Below are 24,062 nucleotides of genomic sequence, written 5' to 3' on the forward strand. Positions count from 1 at the left end.
CTCTTGGGCAACACCAGCTTTGAAACAGACCTATAATGAATATCTGGCCTCTGCTACAAATTGGTGATTAGAGGCAATTCTCTAATACCACTGAGAAAGAGGAATGATCATCTAACAATCAAGGACGGGAGGTAACACGAAGGTCATCTCCTGTTGGGCTGAGGATATCCACAGCTCCTATAGCCCCTGGAAGCAGAGAGCTTGCTGATTTATTAGACTCTTGCCTTATAATGCAGCAAGAGACCAACCGTTTGGCTTCCCTCCATAAGTGGAAGATGTAATTTCACTCAATTTTGTGTCTCAGGAATTATTTTTGTAACACTGTAACTGCAACTGCTACATCAAAACTGGATGTCTTTTTACAAAAAAGCTTGGATGAAAACAAGTTTCAGAGATGGGAGAAAAAAGGAGTAGGAAAAAGGCTCTAAGTGATTTGCACTTTCCAAGATAATATGGACTTAGTCAGTAAATTCATGGCATAGAAACAGCATTTTTCAGTTTACCTGGTCAAAATAAATTCCAAGTAAAGCAGAGGTAGAATTCTGGTTTGTAACGTGCAAGAACATCAGTTAGTACCTGCTTAGGTGAGAATGGCATTTAATGCATTTCAGTTTCCTGCTCCTGGACTGAACAAACACAATGTTTTCACAGAGAAAGGAAGGAGCTGGCACTGCAACAAGACTCAGATCAACCCTAAAACTTGTTACTGACCCTGGTTCGTCTCCTCCTTCCCTCCCCAGTCGGTCCCAGCGCTGCCGCGAGAAGGTTATTTATAGACAGGCAGCTGAAGAGGGACTAGTAAAACACAGCGGCCTCCTGACCCGCTGGGTCTCCAGTGCCCAACTCCAGGCTTTTAAGACCAGCAGCACTCCAAGGGGAAGTGCAGGCAGCTGTGATGGAGGCGGACACGTTCGCTCCTTCCACCCCGCTGCAGCCGGCCGAGCGGAGCACGGAGCCGGGCACGGGGTTGTGCTGGGAGCCACGAGCACTCAGCAGCTCCTCAGGGTTCTGGCACGGGGGTAATCGAAAGAACAGGACAAATTTGTTTGACTTGAGGTCCAGGTCAGATGAAACCACCTGCTCCTGTGCAGGAGAAGGGAAATAACTTTCCTGTGCACCCTCTGCACTAGGGCAAGCCGGGAGCCAGACTTGCTGGCACGTGCTGCTGCATCTGTCTGCCCTGCGCACGTGAATTTGATGCTAGGATGTGCAGGCATATCCCACCCCGCTTTGTAACCAGAGCCCTTCACAGCAATCTGGTTAAACAAACCAAAAGAACAAAACTGCAGGGACAATTATAAATGACAGCAGCCTAAATACCCAGAGGACCTTTATGAGCCTGAGATGCTCTTGTTTAAATACTCTGACAATTCAAAAAGTAGCAAGTTTAATGAAAATTAGATTTAGCAAGCAATTAGCAAGTAGTTCTCATCATCTGGCACTGCATCAGCACAGTGTTTCCCCGAGCAGAGCAAGGAGTAGCTGGGAGAGATTCCCAAGAAAACCCCAAAAGCTGCGTTTAAGGTAACCTGCACCTGGGGAGAGGCTCCTGGGCACAGGAGAGCAGGGGACACTCAGGTTTGTCCCCAGCCTGCGGGAGGCTGCAGTGCTGGTGCTGGCCAAGCCTCGGTGTGCCGTGTTTGGAGCACTGCTTGTCACCGCAGGGCTCAGCACCTCTAGAGGCTGTTGTGACACACGGGGGTGGGAGGCGCCAGCCAAGGCGGCCGCTCTGCCCAGGTGCAGGCACCCGCTGTCACCGGCGGTGACAGCAGCCACTTACATTAACAGACTCCTTTCCGTTGTACTTGACGCGAATCCGGGGCTCCTGGATGACGTCCAGGTTGGAGCCGGTGACGGTCAGGGGCGTGTGGCCGCTGCGGGGAGGCGGGAGAGTCCGGTTAGCGCGTGGCAGGAGTGGGGCGACGGCGCTGGCAGCAGTGACGGATGATGCTGGTGGCAGGAAGACGCCTCCCCCAAACCCACCGAGACCCCCGGCCCCTCCGCGACACAGCCCAGCTGCTGCTTCCACATCGCTGCTGCTAGCAGCTCTGACAGCCCATCAAACCCATCCTGCCCAAAACATAAAGCGAGTTTGAATTTGGGCTCAAAGCAGAAATGTCTTTGAGCCTGCAGAGAGTCACACACTTCTTTCATGGTCGATTTTAAAAAATAATTGGAAGTGAAGTGAATAGCTGCATTGCATCCCTTACAAGCACAGCCCTTGAAGTAACAGCAGGGATGATGAATCCGGCCCAGAGTTTTTAGCACTGCCTGTGTCACAGCGCTGTGACAGTGCCTGCCACCCTGTCCTTAGCAGTGAATCTTGGATAAGCAGCACATTTTGATTAGCATCAGCTTCTTCCTTTCCTGGTGGTTTCTGTTTTTGTTTTATTCCAGAACTATAAGAAGGAGCCTTTAATGAGCAATTGCGCACTTCTTCAGCAGATGGAAGCCATCGTGGGGCTTTATTGGCACTCCCAAAACCTCAGTGCAGACTGCTACTGCTCTAACTGCCTTTGTAATTACAACCACTTTAATAATTCTGGACCTGATTTTCCATCCCTGTAAATGTGCATGCAGTCCAGCAGTGACAAATCGTGGACCCTGGGCGAGTTACGCATTTCGGGACAGACCCTCTCTTGTCCTCACTGAGGCCATCCCGAGGGACAGGACTGCGGCAGACGTGGTGTTGCAAGAGGAGCTCTAGTTCGAGCCTGGCCTTACCTGGCGATGCTCCACTCGGGCTCGATGTGCTGCACTTTGGGATCGTCGATGTACTCAAAGAGCAGGGTCCTCTCGAGCTGAGCCCGGTCGACACTCACGGAGACGTGAACGGAGCCCAGGCCGTGCGCGGACGGGGCCGCCACGCACACGATCTCGCTCGCGGATCTCCTGTGCAACAGAGAGGCAGGACAGCGTCAGCAGCAGCAGCCCGGGGCGAGCTGGGCCGTGTGCTCCGTCACCCACGTCTCAGACTCCGGAGACGGGAGCTTGGTCCACACGAGAGGGGAGCGTAGGCTCCTCCTGCCTACCCAAAGGAACCCAGGCTCCCCGAAATGGCTCCCTGGGCCAAACTGCAGCCTCCTGCATCCCTCTGAACCTGCTGCCTCCTGCCCGGTGGGCATGAGTGCTGGCTGCTTCCAATGCTGGAGGCAGAAGCTCCCTCCAAAGCCAAACTCTTGCCCAAACCTGCATCCCTGCCCTCACTCCGGGGGGAAAAGCCCCATGGCTTCCACGGCTCAGCGGATTCCTGGTTTCTCTTCTGCCAACGCAGGGGAGACAACGGGCAGGTCTCCAACATCGCCCTGCCGTGCCGGTGCCCTCACCCAGCACTGGCACCCACGTGTGTCCAGTCTTCCCTTCCTCCCTGCCCTCCTCAGAGGCTGCCGGAGCTCCCTGTCTGCCCGTGGCAGATCCCAGAGCATCACTGGCCTCCAGGGGTATTGCCGGCCTCCCCGGGCCTTGCCGGCCCCGCGCTGCAGCACGCGAGAGGCCCCGCGCCGCCGGGCTGCCGGCAGAGCTCCCTGCCAGCAGTTAATTAGCTTTCTGCGCTATTACTGTGTCGTCATGGTGAATGTGCCCACTCCTCCGAACAGCGACGGAGCGCAGGGGAAGCTGTAATTAGAGTGAATCTCATCAGGAGCCGCTTCATGTAACCAGGCCCCCCCACGGCCTGCAGAACACGCGGGGCTCGTTGCCTCGGACAGCCCGGGCACTGCGACGAGCGCAGCGGGACCCCCCGAGCGACGCTGCCGTCCCCGCACTGCCACTGGTTTTGTTTAAGTTGCTGCTTGCCTGCCGTAATTAGGACACTGAGAGGACTCGAAAGCATTCTCAGCTTTGCAGGTCACCATCTCCAGGTTGCTCAAATATAATAATATATTTAAGAATTACATTAGAGGAGTAATTCTGCCCCCGGGCAGGCTTGTAAGCAGTTTCCACTGATGGTAACAGTTACCTGCGCACATCTGAGCATGCAACCAGGCATCTGTGCTTCGGATGCAGTGGAAATATCAGCAAATCAGTTATAACACTCAGTGCCCGTGACAACCTCGGCACCCCTGCAGCACTGCGGGCAAGTCCGAATCATCCTCCTCGTCCCGAGACGGGGAAACGGGATACGGGAGAGGCGAGTACAGTGCCCGGTGTCTGGAGAGCCAGGCTGGGACCCGGGAGCAGCGCGATGCTCCATGTCTGCCCAAGCTGCCAGCAGCAGATCCCTCCCATCCACGGGATCCAGTGCAGGAAGCCCAGGTCTACAGGGGAGCAAAGCTACCTTGGCTCCCAAATGGGGTCACCGGCTGCCTTGGCCATCTGCAGCTCCCGGGGCCTTTCGAGGGCTCCTGAGTGCAGAGGGCTCTGGAGAGGACATCAGCCACAGACAAGGACATATAAAGGAAGCAACAGGAGTAATCACCATATCAAATGTTCTTCACCTCCTGTTCTGTCAGCTCTACAGCCAGACACTAGAGATACAGCCGGAGAGCCGAGGAAGTCCATTAAATCCTTTCTCTTTATTAACAGGCTTTTCATAATCCACCCCTTCCCAGCTACACCATAAAAAGGGAATCAAGTTTTAGCCGTTTTAGCTATTCTGAGGCTGATGGGAGAAGTAATTGCTGATATTCAGTATCTTCACCAGCCTCTCTATCACGCTCCGGGTTTATCTGGTCCCTCGGCAAGGGCTACGAAGGTCAAGTCCCGGGCCAGCCCCGCGGTGCTCGGGACGGGCCGGCACAGCTCGCTTGGTGCCAAACCGTGCTCCACGCTGGGGCACGCGCTGCAGCGTGCAGCCCGAGACCCCAGCGCATCGGGGCACCACGCGCTGCTACGGCAGCACACGCAGCATGCGCGAGCGACGCGCACCACGCACACCGCAGAGAGCTTCCTTAGGCCCCCGAATGGTTAAACCCTGCAAATACCAGCTCTGTGTTTACCCTGCTGCATCAAAAGCAAATTTGCTGTGGAAGTCCCAGGGGAGACGCACGGCGGTTTAAGCTCCTCGGCAGCCGCCGTGGGGAGCCGTGCTCTGTCCGACGCTCCAAGCCCACCCTGAGCTCACGCTGCCTCACGAGACACCTGCACCCCTGCACCAAAGGCAACAGCAGCTGCTGACCGTGAGGAGAGCAGCTCCTCGCAGCCAGGAGTCAGCGGGCTCTTCCCGTAAATGTTTCATTTTCCTCAGATCACATCTGGTCTCGAGGGCAGGCTCCATGACTAGCATAAAGATTTTACAATTGCAGCAATACTTGTCTGAGATTTTTGGAATAGTCAAAATTATAGTGCATTAAAATGAAATAAAGGACAGCATTAATATAGATGCAATCAACTCCTTGTCAGGCAAGGTTCAATCACCGCAAGAGAGGAGATGACTTAAAGCAAAAAAATGTCAAAATGGGAGCTTTCAGGGATTCCTAAATGAGCTTTTGCTGGGGCTGAATGTTCAGCCATAGCAAAGACTGGGTGGCTGCAGCTTTATCGGAGCAATGGAGACGCGTGTTCACGTGGTGCTTGCGCTCCGGAACAGCCGTCTCCCATTCCAAGTGCAGGGATCAGCCCCAGGCCCCGGGCACGCGGCCCCTCTTACCCGTGGAACTCGCAGGTCTGGTTCCCCAGGGACACGGACACGTGGCTGCCTGCGCCCAGGTAGTGGCCCGTGATGGTCACCATGGTGCCTCCCGACTCGGGGCCGCGGCTGGGATGCAGAAAGCTGACGGCTGGATTCTTGGGAGAGAAGAGAAGAAACTCAGCGCGGGGAGCAGCTACGCACCGCGTCCAAGCACTACAGCTCTGGGAAAGCCACGGCATGGCCAAAACCAGAAACTGGGGCTGAAAGCAAAATCAGCCTTGCTTGTAAACAATGAAAGGGAGGAGAGCTGGGGGCCCCTGCTGGGACCTGCAAAACCCCCCTGGCTGGGACGTGGCCCGTGCAGGGTGAGGACACGACTGCTAAAAAAGACTTTTCCATCTTCAGCTCATCATTTGGTGATAATTATGACAGATTTACAGAGCTGAAGTAGCTCCAAGGTTCCACCACTCCGGATAAAGCGGGTGTAATTAAGGTGACAGCATAGATCCTGCGCAGTGTCAGGCAGCAGATGAGCTCACCAAGGCATGAACCCTCCCAGGGTCACAGCCCAGCTCCGCTTTAAGGTACTAATCAATTTCACTACCGACTTTAATGGCATAAACCAGCTGTAATGGAATTTGTGGTGGTGCCAAAGAGAAAAATAGAGGCCAAATAAAAAAGGGAAGTGATCTCCTAGAAGTTTCAGATGCCTGAGAAAAAGGAATGACAATAAGGATAAGTGTTGAAAACAAGGAGCAACATTGCAGAAAATGGTAATGCTCAGCACACGTTTGGCAGGTTGCTGCACGGTGCTGCTCCAAGATGCATCTCCACAATCACCTTCCACCGGGTCCTGCCTGTTGTTTAACACAAACCATGGAGCTTCCTCTTTTGTGCAGCAGGAGAATCTGCAAGTAGTGGCAAACCTGGTGAAGGAGACGCTCAGACTAGCCGAGCAGTTGGCCAGAACGTGGCCTGCATGACGGTGGGAACCAGGTGCCTTGCCAGGTCTCAGCCAGGACACCCATTTCACTCACCTGTGAGAAGGGGACTGGAATATTAATTTCTTTGGGTATAACAGAATACTCTGGAATGGAGAATGAAATCTCCACAGCCCAAGAGCCAAGGGTTAAAACTTGCACCTGGGAGCTCTAATCAGAGCAGAGGTTCCTTGAACAGGAGCTGTGAGGGACAGCAGAGGACTGTCCCCACTGCCACCGTGCCCAGCGGTGCTCTGGAGCTCGGACGCTGCCCCAGCCTCCGGCACCCTGTTATTCTGCACCGCTGCGATGCAGCTGCAAAGCTGAAATCCCAGGGGACGGTGGTGCTTAGCGCGCGGTGGGGACAGCGGGGCCAGCCTGATTTATCTCTCAATTAGTTTACAAATTGCGAACAATTGGTAAGTGCTGGCATTCCCCTGCATACACAGATTCCACTAAGCACAAAATCAATGTGCCTGGATGAAGTGCCCTGTTTAGGCAAAACCGGAGATACGAAAAACTCCAGCTGTGGCTTTTAAGTTTATGAATCAAAAGGCTGCTAATTAAATAACAGAAGGAAGTGACAATCACTCGAGCGATGGAAATCCACCAACCCTTCATTAAGCAGACAGATAAAACCTACAGTGAATTGGCATCCTCGGGCAGGGAAAAAATTAAAATCAAAATGTCAGGGTCCCTTGCTGGGGCGAGGGAACTCACCACGAACACGTAGTGCTGCGCGGACCTGGCCGTGAACTCGGGCTTGCACTCGCCGATGCAGAGGAGCGCGGGGCCGGAGCTGACCCCGGGCAGCGCCTGCCCCATCTCGCACACGATCCTGCAACGGGAGACCCCGCGTGAGCCCCCGCGCCGAGGGGCGCCTGCTGCTTCCGCTTTCATACCTGCCCCTCTCCCCCTTGGAAGAAGTTAATTACTGAGTCTATTTTTACCCCGTGTAGTGATTTCAGGGAAAAAAAAATCAAAATTAGACATAATTATTACACGCTGTAAACTCCAGAGCAAAGCAGAGCACTAATGGCAATATATTAGCCAGTAGCAAAGGGAGTGTGGTGTCCTCAGAGTAACTGATGAGTTCATTAACGAACAGCTCACCAGTTAGACCGGAGAGGGGAGACGGAGCGGGCCGGGCGCGCAGGGTCCCTCGCTAGGGACACCCGGCCCGGGGACATCCCGGACCCTCCGCCAGCCCCGGCCCTGCTCTGCTCCCTCCCGGCTGCTCCGGTCCCTCTGCGCTGGGAAGGTGGCAGCAGCACCGGGACAGCCGGCTCCCCGTCTCTGCAGCACGGGCTGTGACAGGGGCGGTGGCACAAGGGACCGCGTCACACCTGGTCCCCACTCCTCACAGGAGCCAACCCGCCAGCAGGTACCTCGTTACAAGGCGCAGAGCCGCGGGGTGCTGATTGCAGGGCTAAGTGGCCCTTTCACCAACATTAACCTAATTGCTGGCTGATAGACTGGAGGCTGCAGCATATGGCGAGTGCTGCCAGCCCAGGAACGCCGCCTGCCCACACAGCCCTTGAGAGGGGCCTTTCATCTGCCTCCTTCTTTAAAAGGCAGCTCTCATGCTAAGCTTGCTGTTATCTGCCCAGGGTAAATGTTTTAATGATGTTAACAAACTTTGAAAGCTCAAGAACAGTAATTAGAGTCGTGATTATAAAAATCAGGCCTTTGCACCATCAAAGGGGGATAATTTTATAATCTTCCATCCTTCATTTGAAAAATAAAATAAAATAAAACAAAACACTGCTCCGCGGAATAGCCGCTATCGCTCACAGTGCTCCTAGCGCGCTGCGTGGGGCCACTACTGTGATAACAACAACAGTGCTCTGCACTTTGCCCTGCGACCGCTAAGTGCTTCCCGGTTTCTGCTTGCGGGGAATGGGGCAGGAGAGGCCCAAAGGGGAGTCTGAGCTGCTTCCAGTGCCCCTGGCTGCACGGAGGAGCCCAACGCTCCCTGCACACGCTGGGACATCGGCTGAACTGGGGGAAACCCCCAAAGCAGCAGCGGCAGCAGCAGCAGCAACGCGTGCTGCTCTGCGAGGCTCGCTCGTTTTCCTCTGCTGCACGCCTGTTTTCTAATTTTCAGTTGACGTTTTTGTTAGTGAAATAAATGAAGTGGCTCTGGTGGAGGCCTGTTTGGATTAAAGCGCTGTCAGCGCCTCGCGCCTAACAAATGGCGGGGCCGGAGGCGGCGCGGGCGGCGCGCCAAGGGCCGGGAGCCGCGGGGCTCCGCGCCGGCCGTGCCGGGAGCACTCACTGTTCGGCGACGACGTAGCGCTCGGGCAGCGGCGCGCACGGCACCCCGGCCACCTGCACGTTGTGGGCGATCTCGGAGAAGTCCAGGCCCAGGTTCACGCCGCGGATGGTCACCCGGGTGCCGCCTTCCGGGGGGCCCGACACCGTCAGGATCTGCGGAGGGGAAGGGGACACGGGTCAGGCCGCGGAGGAAGGTTTGGCCTCTGCACAAGCGCGGGGCTCGCGCTTCTCCCTACCCCGGAGCCCGTGGGGACCCAAGGGACAAATCCTCCTTGCTGTGCACGGGGTGATGCTGGAGGGCGAGCGGGTGCTCTGAAGCTGCACGGTCCCCTCTGCGCTCACGTCCCGCGCTGAGGACAGCATCACCTTCCTTTACCATCGGAAGCCACCCGACCTCAGCAGAGCATGAGCCACATGGCCACCACCGTCCTTGGTGGCTCTGGAGCCCGCTCAAGTGCCTTTGCTGTGGCACTGGCAGGTTCATCGTCGAGCGCTTCCGTCCCCCTGCACGTCTGCCACGTCGTGACCGTGGCGCGCGCGGCCCGGCCCAGCCGAGCTGACTCGGTATTTTCCGAATGTCCTGACCTGGAAAATCCCCAACACGGAGCTCCACTCGACCTAGATTTTCATGGCCGCTAATTGAACAGTTTTGAAGTAACTGTGCCACAAAGCAGCCCCAGGGTTAGAGCAGATGCATGCAATTAATTACAGCTGGGGAGATTCAGCCCAAATCCCAGAAAGAAGGAAAGTCTTCAAGGTCCAGCGGCGGCGAGCGCGGCGAGCCCAGGGCGCCCGGCCGCTCCGCTCGGCACCGCCGGCCGCTGGACCTCGCCGGGCTTTCCGCAGGGATGCACAAGGCCCTGGATTTACGGCGTTCCCGGCAGACCCAGCCCGCGGCTGCTGCTACTGTCCTGGTCCATAACCTGGCCACACTGAGCAGGATCTGTGCAGACCGCAGCACTGGGACAAAAAGGAGTAGGAAGAAACATTTTCTCCCCCAGATTGGACTTATTTGTTTCCTATTGGCTCTAAAAAGTGCTTGTTGTGTTACACAAGTTACTCAGGTGATGCAACCAGCACTGATGTGCTTGGCACAGGGGTTTTCAGCCTCAGAGGAAAGCACTATCAAAACAGAGGATGCAGACACAGGTGACACGGACACGGTGACACGGGACAGGCTTGCTCAGCCTGGCACTCTGCCCCTGTGTCACCCACAGGACACGGATGCACCGTGGGTGCAGCCTCCTCGGGGACGCCCAGGCCGGCTGCACCATCCGCTCCCCTCGGCTCCAGCCCCGTCTCCTCAGCTCTTCCATCTCCCTGGAAGCGCGGCGGGCCCGGCACACACGCACCGTCATCCCGGCGGGATCCCTCCGTGCCGCATCCGACGGTTCCATCCGTGGGGACGGAGCCGCTATGTCAGCAGAGCAGCCCCCTGATTGAGCCTGACACCGCCCCCCCCAGCTGTTTGTTGCACTGATGTTATATTAATGAGGCCTGCAAATAAACCAAGAGCAGATCAGAGCGCCGCTTGCTCGCGAGGAAACGGATTTTTATTTATTTATTGCTGAGACCCTAGGGCGGGTGCAAGTTTTATGCTGTTAAAGGGACACGGGCAGCGACGGTGTGACCCCACCGCCAGGTTGTGCAAACAAGAGCACGGTGTACGTACAACTGCTGATTTATGCTGATGGCTGATAAAAATGATCTCTTCTTGCTAGCTCTGCATCCCCCGGGAGCTGGGGCCAGGCCTTCGACCTATGGCTGGAGACCGGGAGAGGGAAACTGGCCGTGGAGAGCGAAAGGAGTGGAAAAGCCCCTGCTCTTAGTGCGAATGAGCCCGGGTGTCTGGAAGGGCAGCGCTTGCACGAGACCCAACACGACTCTAGTCCGGGAGGGCGACGCCAGCGCGCGGCGGAGCGAGATCCCCGTCACCGCGTCCTGCTTTTCCACCCCATGGGCGACACGGCAGCTCACGGCACTGCCCCAGCCAGCTGAGGGGATAAACATCCCCCCAAAATGCATCTTTTCTCTTGCCAACCCTCACCGTGGAACAGGCTGAGCTGCCAGCAAAGCTGTTTCCTAATCCCGGTGTCACCTCCAAAGCCACCCGGGACCTCCGGAGCCTCGGAGCATCCCTGGCCAGGTCACTGCTCCGCTTCCGAGGCGGACACCAGCCCCGGGTATGAAGAATGAAAAGTGCAACAGCAAAGCGCGGCTCTTTTCTCCTTGGACAGCGACCAAAAATATTGCTTTCAAGCTGGACAGTGATAAAATACTCTGTGGCAGTGCCATGCCTGCAGCCAGCAGTGAGAGCCAGCCTCAAAATGCTCTGATGCAAATTATTTAGTGGCTGGAACAGAGTATTTTTTCCCCTTCTTTGCTTAGCTCAAGGAGGGGTAAATAAATCTCAGACTTCTAAATGTTTCAACTGTCTGAACAGTTTATGATGAAGAAAATGTCAGGCAGACGCTGTTTTGCTTCTGGCATCTGACAACATAACGTTGTGCCCCCAGAGCACTGCTGCAAGGGACGGAGAGCTCATTTACTTCCTTAAAAAGATTTGGAGGAAGGAAACCCTCTGAGCCACTATTTCCGAGGTGCCTCTGCTGCCAGGCAGGGTGGGCACAGGGCTCCATGGGCCAACCCGTCACCGCTGGGCTCAGGGCTGGTTGGGTTTAGAAACTTTGGAAAGGGGGCTAGTTTAGAAACTCTTGTAAGAGGGGACTTCCACGTTGCGCCAGGGTCTTTGTCAGGGTGTCCCAAGCGCGCCAGTGCTCAGCCCTGCCTCCTTCCCCGTGCCCTTGCTTAGCCACCAGCACTGGGGCCGCTTTGCTACGAGGCTGTTTTACAGCAGTGCCTCCTCCTCCTGCAGCACGGACACATGCTCAGGACAAGGGAGGCTGCTGGGGGCAGTTAATTAAGCGAAAAACCGAAACCTGCTTTCATCCCCACCTGATATGAGCGTCACTCCTAATAGCAACATTAACAGAGCAAGAGCAGTTTTACTGGTAAAAATGCTCCTGGGAGACATTTTGCATCCCTCAGTGGTCTGAGCAGAAACATCAGAAACATCAACTATAGACTAATTAGCTCCCTAGTTTAATTAGCATTCATGCAACAGTCCATAGCGGTCACCCCAATGCTGATAGCGATGCCGGGCGAGTGACAGCTGCCAAGCGGGGTTGCAAACCCTGCTCATGTGCTGAGGAATCTGCAAATTAATTTCACAGAAAGTAGTGGGGCGTTTTATTCCCCCTTCCTCGGTGCAGGCCAGAGGAGGATGCGTTTTCAGACTAGATGGGAAGGGACACGGGTCAATTTTGCCGAAGTGGAGGGGAGCGGGCCGGGGGCGGGCAGGGCCCTCGCTTACCTCGGTGATGCGCGGGTTGGAGCACTTCACGTTGCGGCTGGACCAGTCGAGCCAGGGCTGTGCGGCCGTGGCCCCGCAGTGCTGCCGCAGGCTGCAACGGGCCTCGCCGCTGCACCAGCCGCACGCGAACTTCTGCTGCGCCTTGAGGCAGAGGCCGCAGCTCTCGCGCTGCGCCGCGCACTTGTACAGGTGAACTGCGGGGAGCGGGAGCGCCGTGAGCGCGGGGCCGGGCGCCGGGGCCGGCGCGCTCCCCGCGGCCTGCAGCGCTGCGGCGGCCCCGGCTGCAGCAACGCAGCTCTGCCCGCTCCCGGGAAGGCACCCGCTACCTTTCAAATCCTCGGGGTTGTCGATGACGAAGTTCCCGTTCCAAACCACGGCAAAGTCCACGGCTAGGTTGCTTATGTCCATCCCATCGTAGAGGTACTAGAGATGAAGGTGGAGAATGAAACGCTGGGGAGGAGGCAGCAGAGCCACGTGCACAGGATGATGCCAATTCTCTGCTTAAAAACCCTGTGCAGATGCCCGAGTGACCAACAGGTTTGCACTTCAGCTCTGACCCCATCCCTGCTCCCCAGGAAAACGTAATTAAGTCAGAGAGGGACCAGATCTTCTGCAGAACTGACAGACCTGTGGGAGGAGAATTGTCCTTAAACTCTCTACCTGCTATTCTCTATTTGCCCAACAGTGATAAAGGGGCTTTCCTCACGTTTATAAACCACTTCAGACAGGAGAAGTACTAAGGGGAGTGACGCATTTATTAGCCACCAGGCCACAGGGCCCAAAGACAGCCAGTGAGGTATAAATATCTGGTGAAATTTTTAAAAATTCAAAACTTCATTAACAATTTAAGACCATCTTCACTGCATATTAAAGCAGGCCCTGAAGTCCTTCATTCCACTGCCTAAAACAAACCCAACGTGCCCTGTTTGCCCGCGGGTCTCTGCGGATGGGCAGTGACGGGACAGTGAGCAAGGGCTTCCCAACAGGACTCCCAGCGCGGCTCCTGGACCAGGGCTGGGATCCTGCCCTAACCGCGTCCCGGCACCGCCGCATCCCGCGCGCAGCCTCACCGAGCTGTTCTGGCACTGCACGCTGGAGCTGTTGAAGCGCAGCGCGGGCACGCGGTGGATGACGCCCTGGATGCTGAGGACGCACTCGTAGCCGCGCTGCCCCGACTGCGGCTGCGGCAGGTTGCGCGCTTTCAGCGTGATGGGCTTCACCTCTCCCACGGGGATGAGGATCTCCTCGGCGGGCAGGAGCTGCGGGCAGTCCTGGGGAGACACGCGAGAGCAGAGGGCACGGGGAGGCTCAGCCGACAGCCCCGGCCGGGCAAAACCTCCCGTCCGCCCTCCCTGGGCAGCCACACGCCGCGGTGACGCGCGGGACGCCCGAGGGCAGGAGGACGCCCGAGGGCAGGACCCGGGTGCAGAAAAGATCCCCCAAGCGGAAGGCTACACGGGATTAAGCGCCCGAATCCCAACGCTCCTGGGCAAACCTGCCTCATCCGCCAAGCCCGCCGCTCCTGCAGGAAGCGCGGAGGGGTTGCGGTGACTTGGAGGCTCCTGCAGCAAAGGGACTTTGCCCTTTAGTGCCTGTAGCTAAAGCAGAATTCTGCAGAGGGAACGGGGCTGCGTCCCCTCTCTGCCCCGCGCGCGGGGACACGGCCACGGCTCCTGCCCAAACGCGCCGCGACGCCGGCAGCTCGGGCACGTCGTAAACCAGAACCAGATGCTCCCGCGCTCGGAGGAGCCAGTAGCTTAAACTGCTGCCTCATAAACCTTTTTAGTGGCACTTTTCCTTATATATTTTTTATTTTATTTCTAACAGGGACTTTCACGGATTAACAGCCAGGAGTGATTTTAAGCTCCAACAGCGAGGAAGCCAGCTCTGCTGGAAGGGAAGTAAAGCCCAGCAAACCATGAGGATTCAGGGCATATTCCCTCCCCAAGCCCACGCTGTCCTTGCACAAACACTGCTTCCTTCTTGTTGCATGTTCCCACACATCTGCCGTCTTGCGCTCAAGACCTCACTGCATCTGAACCTTCTGCATTCAGCCTCAGTGCGGTGCAGGGGAGGAAGGGGTCCACAGAGCTTCCCTGGCTTTGAGGAGCCATCTCTGGGAGGAAAGGAATTGTAAAATCTTTTATTTCCTTGTGATAAAAAAAAAAAAATCTCTAACCATATCACCAATGGTAGAATCACAGTGCACAGACCTGAGAAAAATGAGCACGTTCTGGACCATTATCCTTTCTGGCCACTGCCAGTCGTGACACGACTGCTAAGAAATGCATTTTCCTAGAAGGGGGCTTGCGTTTCCAGGCCTGCTCCCTAGTACTGCAAATGCAGGTAGCAAAAATTGTTCTAACCGTCATTAGAGCTGAGCAGGATGTAACAGATTCTTTTCCTTTTCTTCGAGCCGGGGTTTCACTGGCAGAAAAGATGTCACATTGGAGGAAATTGCAGCTGCTGCTGAATTTATCTGACGAGCGAATGAGGCTCCTGAAACCTGCAGGGCTTGGGAAGGGCGCAGGTTTGCCAGGGCCGGCGGCACCAGCTCTGCCCGCTCCGCTCGCTTCCCACTGCAGGATCCGGGAACCCAGGAAATACGGAGAAAACAGAGGACTGCAGGCAGCGGAATATGCAATTTGTTCCCTAATCAGTTTACTTTGTTTTTTAATTCATGAGGAGTAAATCCTGCCTGCACCAGAAAGGCCGTTATTACCTCCTCTCGCTAAACAAACACGCGCTCAATTCTCTCATTATCTCCCTGACTTCTGTAAACCACAATAAACACAAACCAGGAGATCTGCTGGGGAAAGACAAGGCTCCAAGGCACGAGTGGTACAGACTTGTAAGCAATAGCCTCTGTATGAAACATCATCACACATAATTTATAAAGATATCTTACGCTTCTCCAGCACCTTTTAGCCTCAAAGATTGCAAGGTCTATAAACATCTCCAACACCAGAGATTTGCATCTTCCTCTGGAGCAGATCAGAGCACCCAGGGTTATTATTTGTGCTTAACAGAACAGTTTTAACAGGTCAAATCTTCTTGCTCTTTTTTTGTTCTATTTGCAAAAAATCCGCTAGAAATGGAGGACCCTCCTTTTGATGATGGAATTTCGCTCAAATGGAAGAAAATACAAGATTTTTGTACTTGTCATCTTAAAAAACATCTCTACAAACATCACTTAACTACACACACTTTAAAGTTAGAAACATAAATGAACTTGGCACATGAACATAAACCCTTGGCTCCTAGTTTGTTCCCAGTGATATAAATTACAGTCTCCATTACTCATGCAGACACATTACTCTTCATTTATGCTACTGGAAAGGAGAGCAGGTCTTGCCCCTTAGCAACCACACATAAAAAGGAGAGTCAGTTGAAGCTGGACTTTTCTCACTGCTCAATTCATGACCTTTGGTCCTGCACGCCGTGCTGTAGCCCATGCTTGGCCTGGGCTTTACAAAGCGCCGTATTTACAGCCGTGTAAATACAGGTGGGCTCTGCTGCCTGGCAGCGCCCCGGCCCCGCGCGGCGCCTTCTCCCGCGTCGCTCCTTTCCCCCGAAGCGCAAACACTGCAGCTCCCATATACCACAAATCTACTGACAAAAAGGGGTTGCCAACAAGCTCAAATGAAGCTTTCCAAATAGAGACGAGTTATTCTTGCTGCACACCCGGGCTTTTTGTTGCTATGGGTACTCGTTCACACACACACATCTCTAGGAGTTACACGTCACCCAACAGAGAGTCATTTGCTGACTGCAGCGGGCTTAGATGACACCCCTATTTGTCCCTCCACATCAGTTTCCCTTCAGGTATTCAGAGATGGGGACTGAGGGACAGATACAGGAGAGCTCTACGTTGTTTTATTTCTCTCCAGCAGCATCAAGCAGCAGTGAGCATCAACAGGTACAACGTGGTGCACAGAAACTGCTCTCAAAGTCATAATTTAAACCTCAACTCCAAGGAGCCAGAGCAGAGCTGAAATCTGGCTCTGCACTAAGCTGCAGGAATGTGAAACGCTCCGCTCCCCCGTTCAGCATCTCACATGTGGCAACAACATTATCTGCACACAGCGGCCATCAAAGAGGGCACGGATCCCAGCCTGGGAAGTTAATAGGATTCATTTGCTTCGAGCTCTCCACGGGGATGCGTGTAAGAATAGATCCATGTTGCTACACTCCTCTTCACCTGCATGTTTTATACATTTACAGAGACACATTTTATAGCCATAAGCCTTACACGCACACAGATCCAACCCCCTCATGCACATTTAAATGGTATTACAGGCCTGCTTGGAAGCAGCAAAGGTCTCGAAGCTCCTTGTGCTGCACCTTGGGACCGAAGCTGTGCGAAGTGAGACCATGAGCGCTGCAAAGCCCGAGGTCTCCTCTGCAGAGACCTTGCTGTGCAGGTCTCTGGCCTGCTCCTCTCCCTGCTCCTTAGGCAGCAGGGTCTGAGCAGGCACTTCTGCATGTAAAGAAGGGCTAGGAAAAGGCTGCACAAATGGGGGATTTTGGCACCGGCCCTTCCCCTCCTAGGGCTGTTGACTAGTGGCACCAAAGGGAGTAAGGTGCACACTTGGATCCACCTGGGACACGAGTTATGAGGGGCCAAGGGTAAAAGGGAACATTCGGGATATTTTCTAGTAAATATAAAGTCACAGGAGAACTTCCAGCCCCATGTAAACATGTGTGCAAACCTTACAAGAGAACATGCACATGGGACTGAAAGTAGGCCAGCACGTAGCTCCGCGCGGCGCGCTCGGAATCCTCCCTCACGGAGGCAGTTCTGGCTGAAGCGCTGTTATTAATGTTGTGTTTCCAAACACAATAGACTTGCCGCTATGAGGGGAATGATGTTGATAAGCACAAACATTTTGCCAATATATCAGGCCGTGACACAATGAGAACATTGTGATCCGGATTGTTTTAAGTGAGGAAACTTTTATGAGGCATTTATTTGATGTGTTAGCAGGAGTGAGATACCCATAATAAAGACATTAGAACTGCACTGTGTACACAAGTGGCAATTCATTTACTTTAAATAAGCAAACAAATTAGGGCTGGGTTCGCATGTGTGTTCAGAAGTGCAGAGGCATCATGATGAAGAGTAAACCATCCGTACTGTTACCATTAGCCCTTATCAAAAGCAATCACCAAAAAGGCATTAGTCAGCACATTGCATCCACTGGCAAACTGAAGCAAAGCAGCAAAGTAAGACGCAAACTGCCCGAAGCCCTGCGAGATGAAGCAGCAGTTTGGAGACAGCAGAGTCCTGTGGCTCTGCAGATCACAGCAGGAACGGGCAGACAGACACCAGCCCTTCCACTCGCTCTGTGTGATCTCAGGTAATCATCTCCGGTGCTTTCCCAAGGGAAAATGGAGATAATGGCATTGTCCTACTTCACCGGAGAGTTGTCAAGCTTTAAAAAACATTTTTGATATCATAGGGTTGAAGACCTATAAAAATGAGGACTATAATTGTAAAGCCTGGGAAGACAGATAATGCTTTGAGCGTGAAAGAAAAAGAAGCCCACATCTCTTGACAGAAGGAAAAGCAAAGGTTGTTCCTTTCTCTTGCTGTCTTAAAAGGAAGTTTCTTGGTTTTGAAGTGGTCAAAAAGCTTTGGCTTGTCCCCAGGGCAGGTGCATCTCTGTGGGCACCTGCCTTTGCAGCACGATGGAGTTCATGGGGGCTGCTGCCTGCTCCTGGCTACTCTCCATCCCTTCACTGCTGCAGATCCTCACTGAAGTAACGTGCAGTTCATTAACATTTCTTGCCTTGTGCCCGGGTGCCTCTTGACACCGTTTTAAACAGAAAGGCACATGTGCTGTTTAAATTTGAGGTTTAATGTTGGTTTAGCTGGCAGCCTGGGAGCTCGAGTCGCCTCCATTTAATGGCTCAGTGTTTTACCCCCATGACTGACCTTTCTCCCTTTCTCATCCATTCACTCTGTGTCTACTTAGGAAGGTTCATCTTTGGCCTTGCTAATCCTCCTCCTTTGCTCGTTCAGTATTTGTGTGTGTCCTCACTGCTGTCTGGTGAAGTGGCTTGTGGGCTGTGCCTCCTTCCAACTTTCAGAAGTGCTTTTGGAATAGAGCCCTATGCCTTTTATTAACTCTTAACAGAGACAGCTCCTGGGCCACAGCTTCGGAACCCAAGTCTATTCTCTTTTTCAAAGATTGGGGTTGTTCACATTTGTAATTCCCTTCGTAATTAGTTTACAGCCTGGCTACAGTCACAAATTTCAGACCTACCAACACAACTCACTGGATGCAAAACCAGGAGCCTCATCAAGAGCTCTGCATCCGCCTGGCCATTTGCTGGGCAAATCCCTGCATGCCTTGTACAGAAAGCTGAGTTACAGAAATGTGCTGGTCTTTGAGAAGTCCTTGAGATCCCTCAAGGAAAGCACTACGGAAATTGCAGCTATTACTGAGTTTAAGCACCCCCACTTAGCAGAGGTTTGGTGCTCAGGGTGAGACACGTTGCTTTTGCTAGACTGACGCTTCCTTGTTCAGCTCTTCAAAGCTGCTTCTGCACTTTTAGAGGCCAGCCAGGAGTGCACATCTGCCCTCTGGAAATGCAAAACCCCCCAGAGCAACCCTGGATATGCTACTTGTGCCACGGGACGAGCGACGCAGGAAGTGCTTAAAGCGGCGGCAGTACCTCCGAGACGTTGATGCGGCCCTCCTGGAAGGAGCACGTGGTGGGATCGTGGGTGCAGAGGTTCCGGTACTTGCACCAGTGGCAGCGGAAAGCGCTGTTCACGCAGGACAGGCACCTGCGGGGAGGAGACAACCCTTCAGCAGCCTGCAAACTCACCCACTACCAAAACACAAGCTTGGATTTATAACACACCATTGCACCGGGCCCAACAAAACAGAGCATTGTACGGTATCGGGACTCCCTTTTTAGCCAGAGGAGAATCTGGGTATTGGCTGGATATTTTTTATCCCACACTTTCTAATAAGCTGCCAATTAGATGAAAGGTCAATATCCACTGGAGCCGCCTGTTCTGCCTGAGGCCGGGCCTCGATGTTACGTGGCAGGGTTTGGTGACTGCTGTCAGCACAAGCTGCGCCGCCCCGTGGGATTCGAATCAGCCAAGGCACCGGAGAGGCAGGCGAGGAGCCTGCGGCCACCCCAGCGCACCGACACCTCGGGACCCCGGCGGGAACGGGCGGGAACGCGGCAGCTGGAGCGGGGACACGGAGCGAGCGCGGCGCCGGCCGGAGCGCGCGGGGTGCAGGCGCCGGCTGCCAGCGCCGCGCGTCCTTCCCACAGGAGCATCACTGCTAGATGGGCTTGGCATTTCATTTGAGCTGTTCTAGATCCCAAAGGCAAGGATTTGAAAAACATACGAATTACAAACAAATCTGCTCCTTTACATGGACCACTTTTTTTTCTCTCTCTTAAAAAAAAATCGGTGGTAGGGCCAATTGAATAAAAACAGTATTTTCAACAAAAAAGCAGCCATCTGCCTAAAACCAACCTCACCAGGGCTCAAGCAATTCAGTTGGTATCGGGGGGTGCAAACGCCCCTTGCCGTGAATCGCAGCGGAAGGGGATGGGGAGCTGTGGGTCCCTCTTGGACTTGCGCCTCATCCCGGGAGCAGCCGGAGCCCGGGCTGGGCAGGAGGGGAGCAGCGAGTCCCTGTCCTGCCGCCCTGCCCTCCGTGCCAGCTGGGCAGAGGTGCCACCGCCTGGTGCTTCCCCTTTCAAGCTGCTGCCACTCGAATGCATATTTAATAACTCAATTGTTTTTTCCTTCTGATGCATTCATAGTGACCTTAATAGCCAAGGAAGCTTATTCTAATCATGCAAATGCAAATCTGGGGAGGAATATCAAGAGCTGCAAGCTTATTTAATTACTCATTTATTTGACCCATTTCTGTCTCCATTTCTGGTAGCAGCACTTCTGTCACCCTCCCGCACCTGGCTGGGACCCGGCCTTTCGCCTCCCCGTCGGGAGCTGACGGGCTCTCCGCTCATCCCAGCCCTGCAGGAAGGAGGCAGGAGGGTCTCCCTGCTTGTCCGGGGCAGCAGCTCTGCCTGGCACCTCTCGTTGTCCCATGGGTTTTCTGGCTGCTGCTCCCAGCTCCGCTCGGTATCCCGAACTCTTGGGGACCCTCCCAGGGTCACCACCTTGGCTCCTTCACCCTGACCTTCCTTAGGGACCGCTGCCTCATCCCTCCTCAGTAAAGGAGCATCTTTTCACCTCATCTATTCCTTAGTTTGTTAAAACAGACTCAAAACTAAGTCCCCGTGGGCCCCGCGGGCCTACAGGGATTCCCGCAGGGATTCCCGCCTCGGCTCGCGCTCCCGTCGGGATGAGCCCACGAGGTTTAGCAGGCTCGGCCGGCAAAAACAGCCTCTTCTCCTCTGCGCCAGCCACAAACACGCGCCCCTCTTAGCCTAGGGCAAGCTCCCAAAGGGCACACGCCGCATGCAAAGCACAAAACCATTTTCTTTGCTGCCACGCGGGCAGAGATTGCTCAGCTGCTCCCCTGTCCTGCCTTCAAATACCCTGGCAGTGGCACTGGAGACAGGCTCGGCCAGAGGGAGCCGAACGAAGGGCAGAAGAGACGTTATCGCCTCTCCCAATTCAACCTCCACTCCTAAAAGAATGAGGGTTCCCTGGAATATCATCCCTCAAGCAAATCCAAGGCCAGGAGAACGCAGCAGAACGGCAGGAGGAGCGCACGTGTTGACACGGATACGCTCCCCGCTGAGAGATAACGCGTGGGACTGCAGGGTTCCCCGGGCTCCTTTCATCCCCGTGCCCCCGCTAGCTTCTCCCCCCGCAATGTTTTGACTGCATGCCTAGAAAAATTCCCTGTGAGCCAAGCTCATCAGAACACACACCAGTCCTCCAAGTGCACGAGGGAAGGCCCCATAGTTGGAGGCTTTAAATCTAGCTCAGCAGGGTTGGGAATGACCCCAAGCACCAGCCAGGGCAGCAAATCCTGCGCCCAGAGCGGAGCTGACAGCTGGCCCCGCAGCACCAGGTGCCCCAGCCTCGCAGGCCAGGCCTGCCCTTCGTTATCCGACATCTGGCAGGTCCTGCCCACGTTTCACTTTGGAGTTCGGGGCTTGCTCTGCTTCCAGACAGGAATCTATAAACACTTCGGATGTGTAAACACCATTTGGAGGCCAGCGGCTGGGCTGGGAGCGGGAGAGGTGCCCGCGGGGAGATGTTTGCACCAGGCTGCTCGCGCGGGGCCTCGCGCCGTCCGCGTGGCCAGGGCGGCTCGTGCGGCCGCAGCGGTGCCGCGGGGACGGGGCGCGTCCCGGCCGCGCTGCTGCCCCTCGGCGCCGCGCTCACAGTTGCAGGATGGTGCAGCTGGGGGGCACCAGCAGGTTGAGGTTGTTCCAGGCTCACGCTGTGTCTCCAGGCAGAGAAACGCAGACGTGCAGGGGATGGGCGAGCAGGGACCTGCAGGCTCCCCATGCGGTCAGCCCCGGGCTGGTCCCTAAGCGTGTGACAAACACCCCCGTCGAGCCAGAGGCCAGTGCCCAGGTCACAGCCCTTTCCATTGGCCACTCCGGGTTCCCCTCCACGCATCCCTCGTGCATCTCAGGCACAAAAAAGAGGCAAGGGAATCCATGTGCTTTGCATGGAGCCGCTTGCAGTGGCTGGGATTTGCTGCCTGGGGAAAGTCACTCCTAGGAAAAGCAGCTGCCTGTTCCACCTGGGAAGGGACAGGAAATCTCCCCCTCACCCGGGCGGCAAGGGGAAGGGCGCGGGTACTCACAGCTGGTGGGCGCTGCAGTTGTAGAACTTGAACTCGGTGCTGACGAACGTCTTGCCGGTCTCCCTGGACTTGAGCTGCAGCACGACGCCGAACCAGTCTGCGGGGAGAGGAGCGCTCAGCGGCGCGGGAGCCGCGGCGCCCTCCCCGGGCCCGGCTCTCGGCTTCCCGAGCCGTCTGTGCCGGGCAGGAGCTGGGGAGCAGCTGGGTTTTGCTCTCACAGGCGCCGTGCGGCCCCTGCGCTGCAGGTCCGCGGCAGCTCCGGGCGCTCCGAGCGGAGCAGCCGGCGCAGCCCCCGCCGAGCCAGCTCCCTCCAGCAATCCCGCCCAGGCAAATCAGACTTGACAGCAAAACACGCAGGAGATGCAGGGCCTGAGCACTGCCTCAGGACACCTTTGAAATGAGTTTGGGATCCCATCTCATTCCTTAAAAAAAAAACCTCTCCTCAGCACAAAACCACATGAATGGGGTCTGCTCCGAACAGCCCAAGCCGGAACAGGAGACAATCTGGGAAACAAGGGCATTAAGGACGCGTTAGAGGAGAGTCAGCACTGGAGGAACTGAGGGCAGGGTGCTCGGCCAGGGCTGCTCTGGGCTAGACTGGCACTGGCCTGGCTACAGCCCCATGTCCCCCACTCCATATAACGTTTTAGGAACGCAGAGTGATGGGCCAGGAAGCATGGCTGGCACCTGGAAGGATGCCAAGCAGAAAACAGTTCCAAGCAAGGAGCATTTTGGTTATGGGTAGAGGAATGATGACAGCAGTGACATGAATAAAGAGGCGCCACCTCCTTGTGGGTGCCAGGTCAGGCCTGGCGCGGCTGCCCCTTCCCGATCCACCCACCATGGCCAAGCCAGGAGCCGCTGCAGAGCCTCGGGAGCCTCCACGGCAGCCGGGGCTGGGGAGGCTGCAGCTCCCGGCCCTCCTCTCCTTGGCTCTAGGTGTGGATTTTTTAAGGAAGGGCAGTGTTGACCTCCCTGCGCTCAATGTTTTTGGGGCACCCATGAGTTTCGCCAGCAGCAGCCCCGCGGGGCTCAGCTGTGCCTGGCGGACGCCTCCGGGCTGCAGTTTGCTGTTGCTGTGCAGAAGCTGGTGGCCCACCTTGCTCCATGGGGATGGCAGGGACATCCTTCGCCGCCGGTGACACGCACACGACCTGGCTGCCCGACACGCCGCCTTCCACCTCCGTGAGGTTTCCGAAGAGGCAGGTGATCCCGGCCGACAGGTCCGGCGCGTCGCTCACCAGCAGGCTGAGCTGCACGGGGGCAAGGCAGAGGCAGGGAGGGCATGAGGGATGGAGGGACCCGGCTGCAGCTGGAGCCGCTCGAGTCTCTGCTGCGGTTTCAGTTATTCCCATGGAACAGTGACCCCTTAGAACAGCCACGGGGGGAAGGCAGCGTTTGGGGACCGGTGGCATCATGCCACGTTTTGACACAGGCTGCGATGCTCTGCATGGGGAGGCCATCGGTGCCCCCATGGCAAACGGCTGCGGGTGGCAAGGCCAGGACATGTCCCGGGGAGGCCGGGCAGGAGGACACGAGGGCAGCTGCCGGGACGGGCACCAGCTGCAGCAGCACTTGTGCCGGGGCAGCCGCGCGGAGAGCCGAGCTGCTCCGTGCACAGCTGGGACGCCCTGGAGCAGCAGGGCTGGGCACAGGGAGCCAAGGAGCCCGGGAACAAAGCCTCTCCTTCAACGCTAGTGAAACCCGAGCATGGAAAATGCAAGCAGGGCCCCGGGAGGAGAGGGAATTTGCTCCCTGCCTGCTCTGGTCCTCTCTATAGCGGCCCCTCTGCAAGCCTGGCCTCAGGCAGAAACATTTGTGCTCCTGGGAAGGGAGAAAGGCTGGAAAGCGGACCCGCAATGGGCTGGAAATGCTCCCGATGCATGGAAAGGGCCCCAGCCCAGATCGCCAGCACCTACCGGGAGGCTGTGCTCGGACACGGAGATGCTGCTGGGCTGCACGGTGACGCTCATGCACTGGCCGATGCTGGCGGCGAAGCGGTTGGGCTCGTCCGCCCGCTCGCAGCTGTCCCTCGGCGAGCACCTGGCACACGAGCACAGCGTCAGCGCGCCCGGACCCGGTCACAGAAACAC

General features: G+C 55.8%; 1 protein-coding gene across 1 annotated transcript in view; it reads right to left on the reverse strand.

Moving 5' to 3' along the window:
• The window catches only part of PLXNA2 (plexin A2), a 102,390-nt gene that overhangs the window by 18,823 nt on the left and 59,505 nt on the right, over positions 1-24,062 (reverse strand). The window contains exons 6-17 of the mRNA XM_088526917.1: positions 23,889-24,012; positions 23,069-23,222; positions 21,970-22,066; positions 18,881-18,995; positions 13,270-13,470; positions 12,526-12,622; positions 12,200-12,393; positions 8,828-8,979; positions 7,270-7,387; positions 5,588-5,724; positions 2,725-2,892; positions 1,781-1,874 (exon numbers count right to left, since the gene is read on the reverse strand). Coding sequence (XP_088383043.1) covers positions 1,781-1,874; positions 2,725-2,892; positions 5,588-5,724; positions 7,270-7,387; positions 8,828-8,979; positions 12,200-12,393; positions 12,526-12,622; positions 13,270-13,470; positions 18,881-18,995; positions 21,970-22,066; positions 23,069-23,222; positions 23,889-24,012 — 1,651 coding nt within the window. The remainder of the gene's footprint in view (positions 1-1,780; positions 1,875-2,724; positions 2,893-5,587; positions 5,725-7,269; positions 7,388-8,827; positions 8,980-12,199; positions 12,394-12,525; positions 12,623-13,269; positions 13,471-18,880; positions 18,996-21,969; positions 22,067-23,068; positions 23,223-23,888; positions 24,013-24,062) is intronic.

The sequence above is a fragment of the Tinamus guttatus genome, unplaced genomic scaffold (assembly GCF_059628265.1).
Source record: "Tinamus guttatus ecotype Peru unplaced genomic scaffold, ASM5962826v1 Tinamus_guttatus_pri_ptg000259l, whole genome shotgun sequence".
Lineage (NCBI taxonomy): Eukaryota > Metazoa > Chordata > Aves > Tinamiformes > Tinamidae > Tinamus > Tinamus guttatus.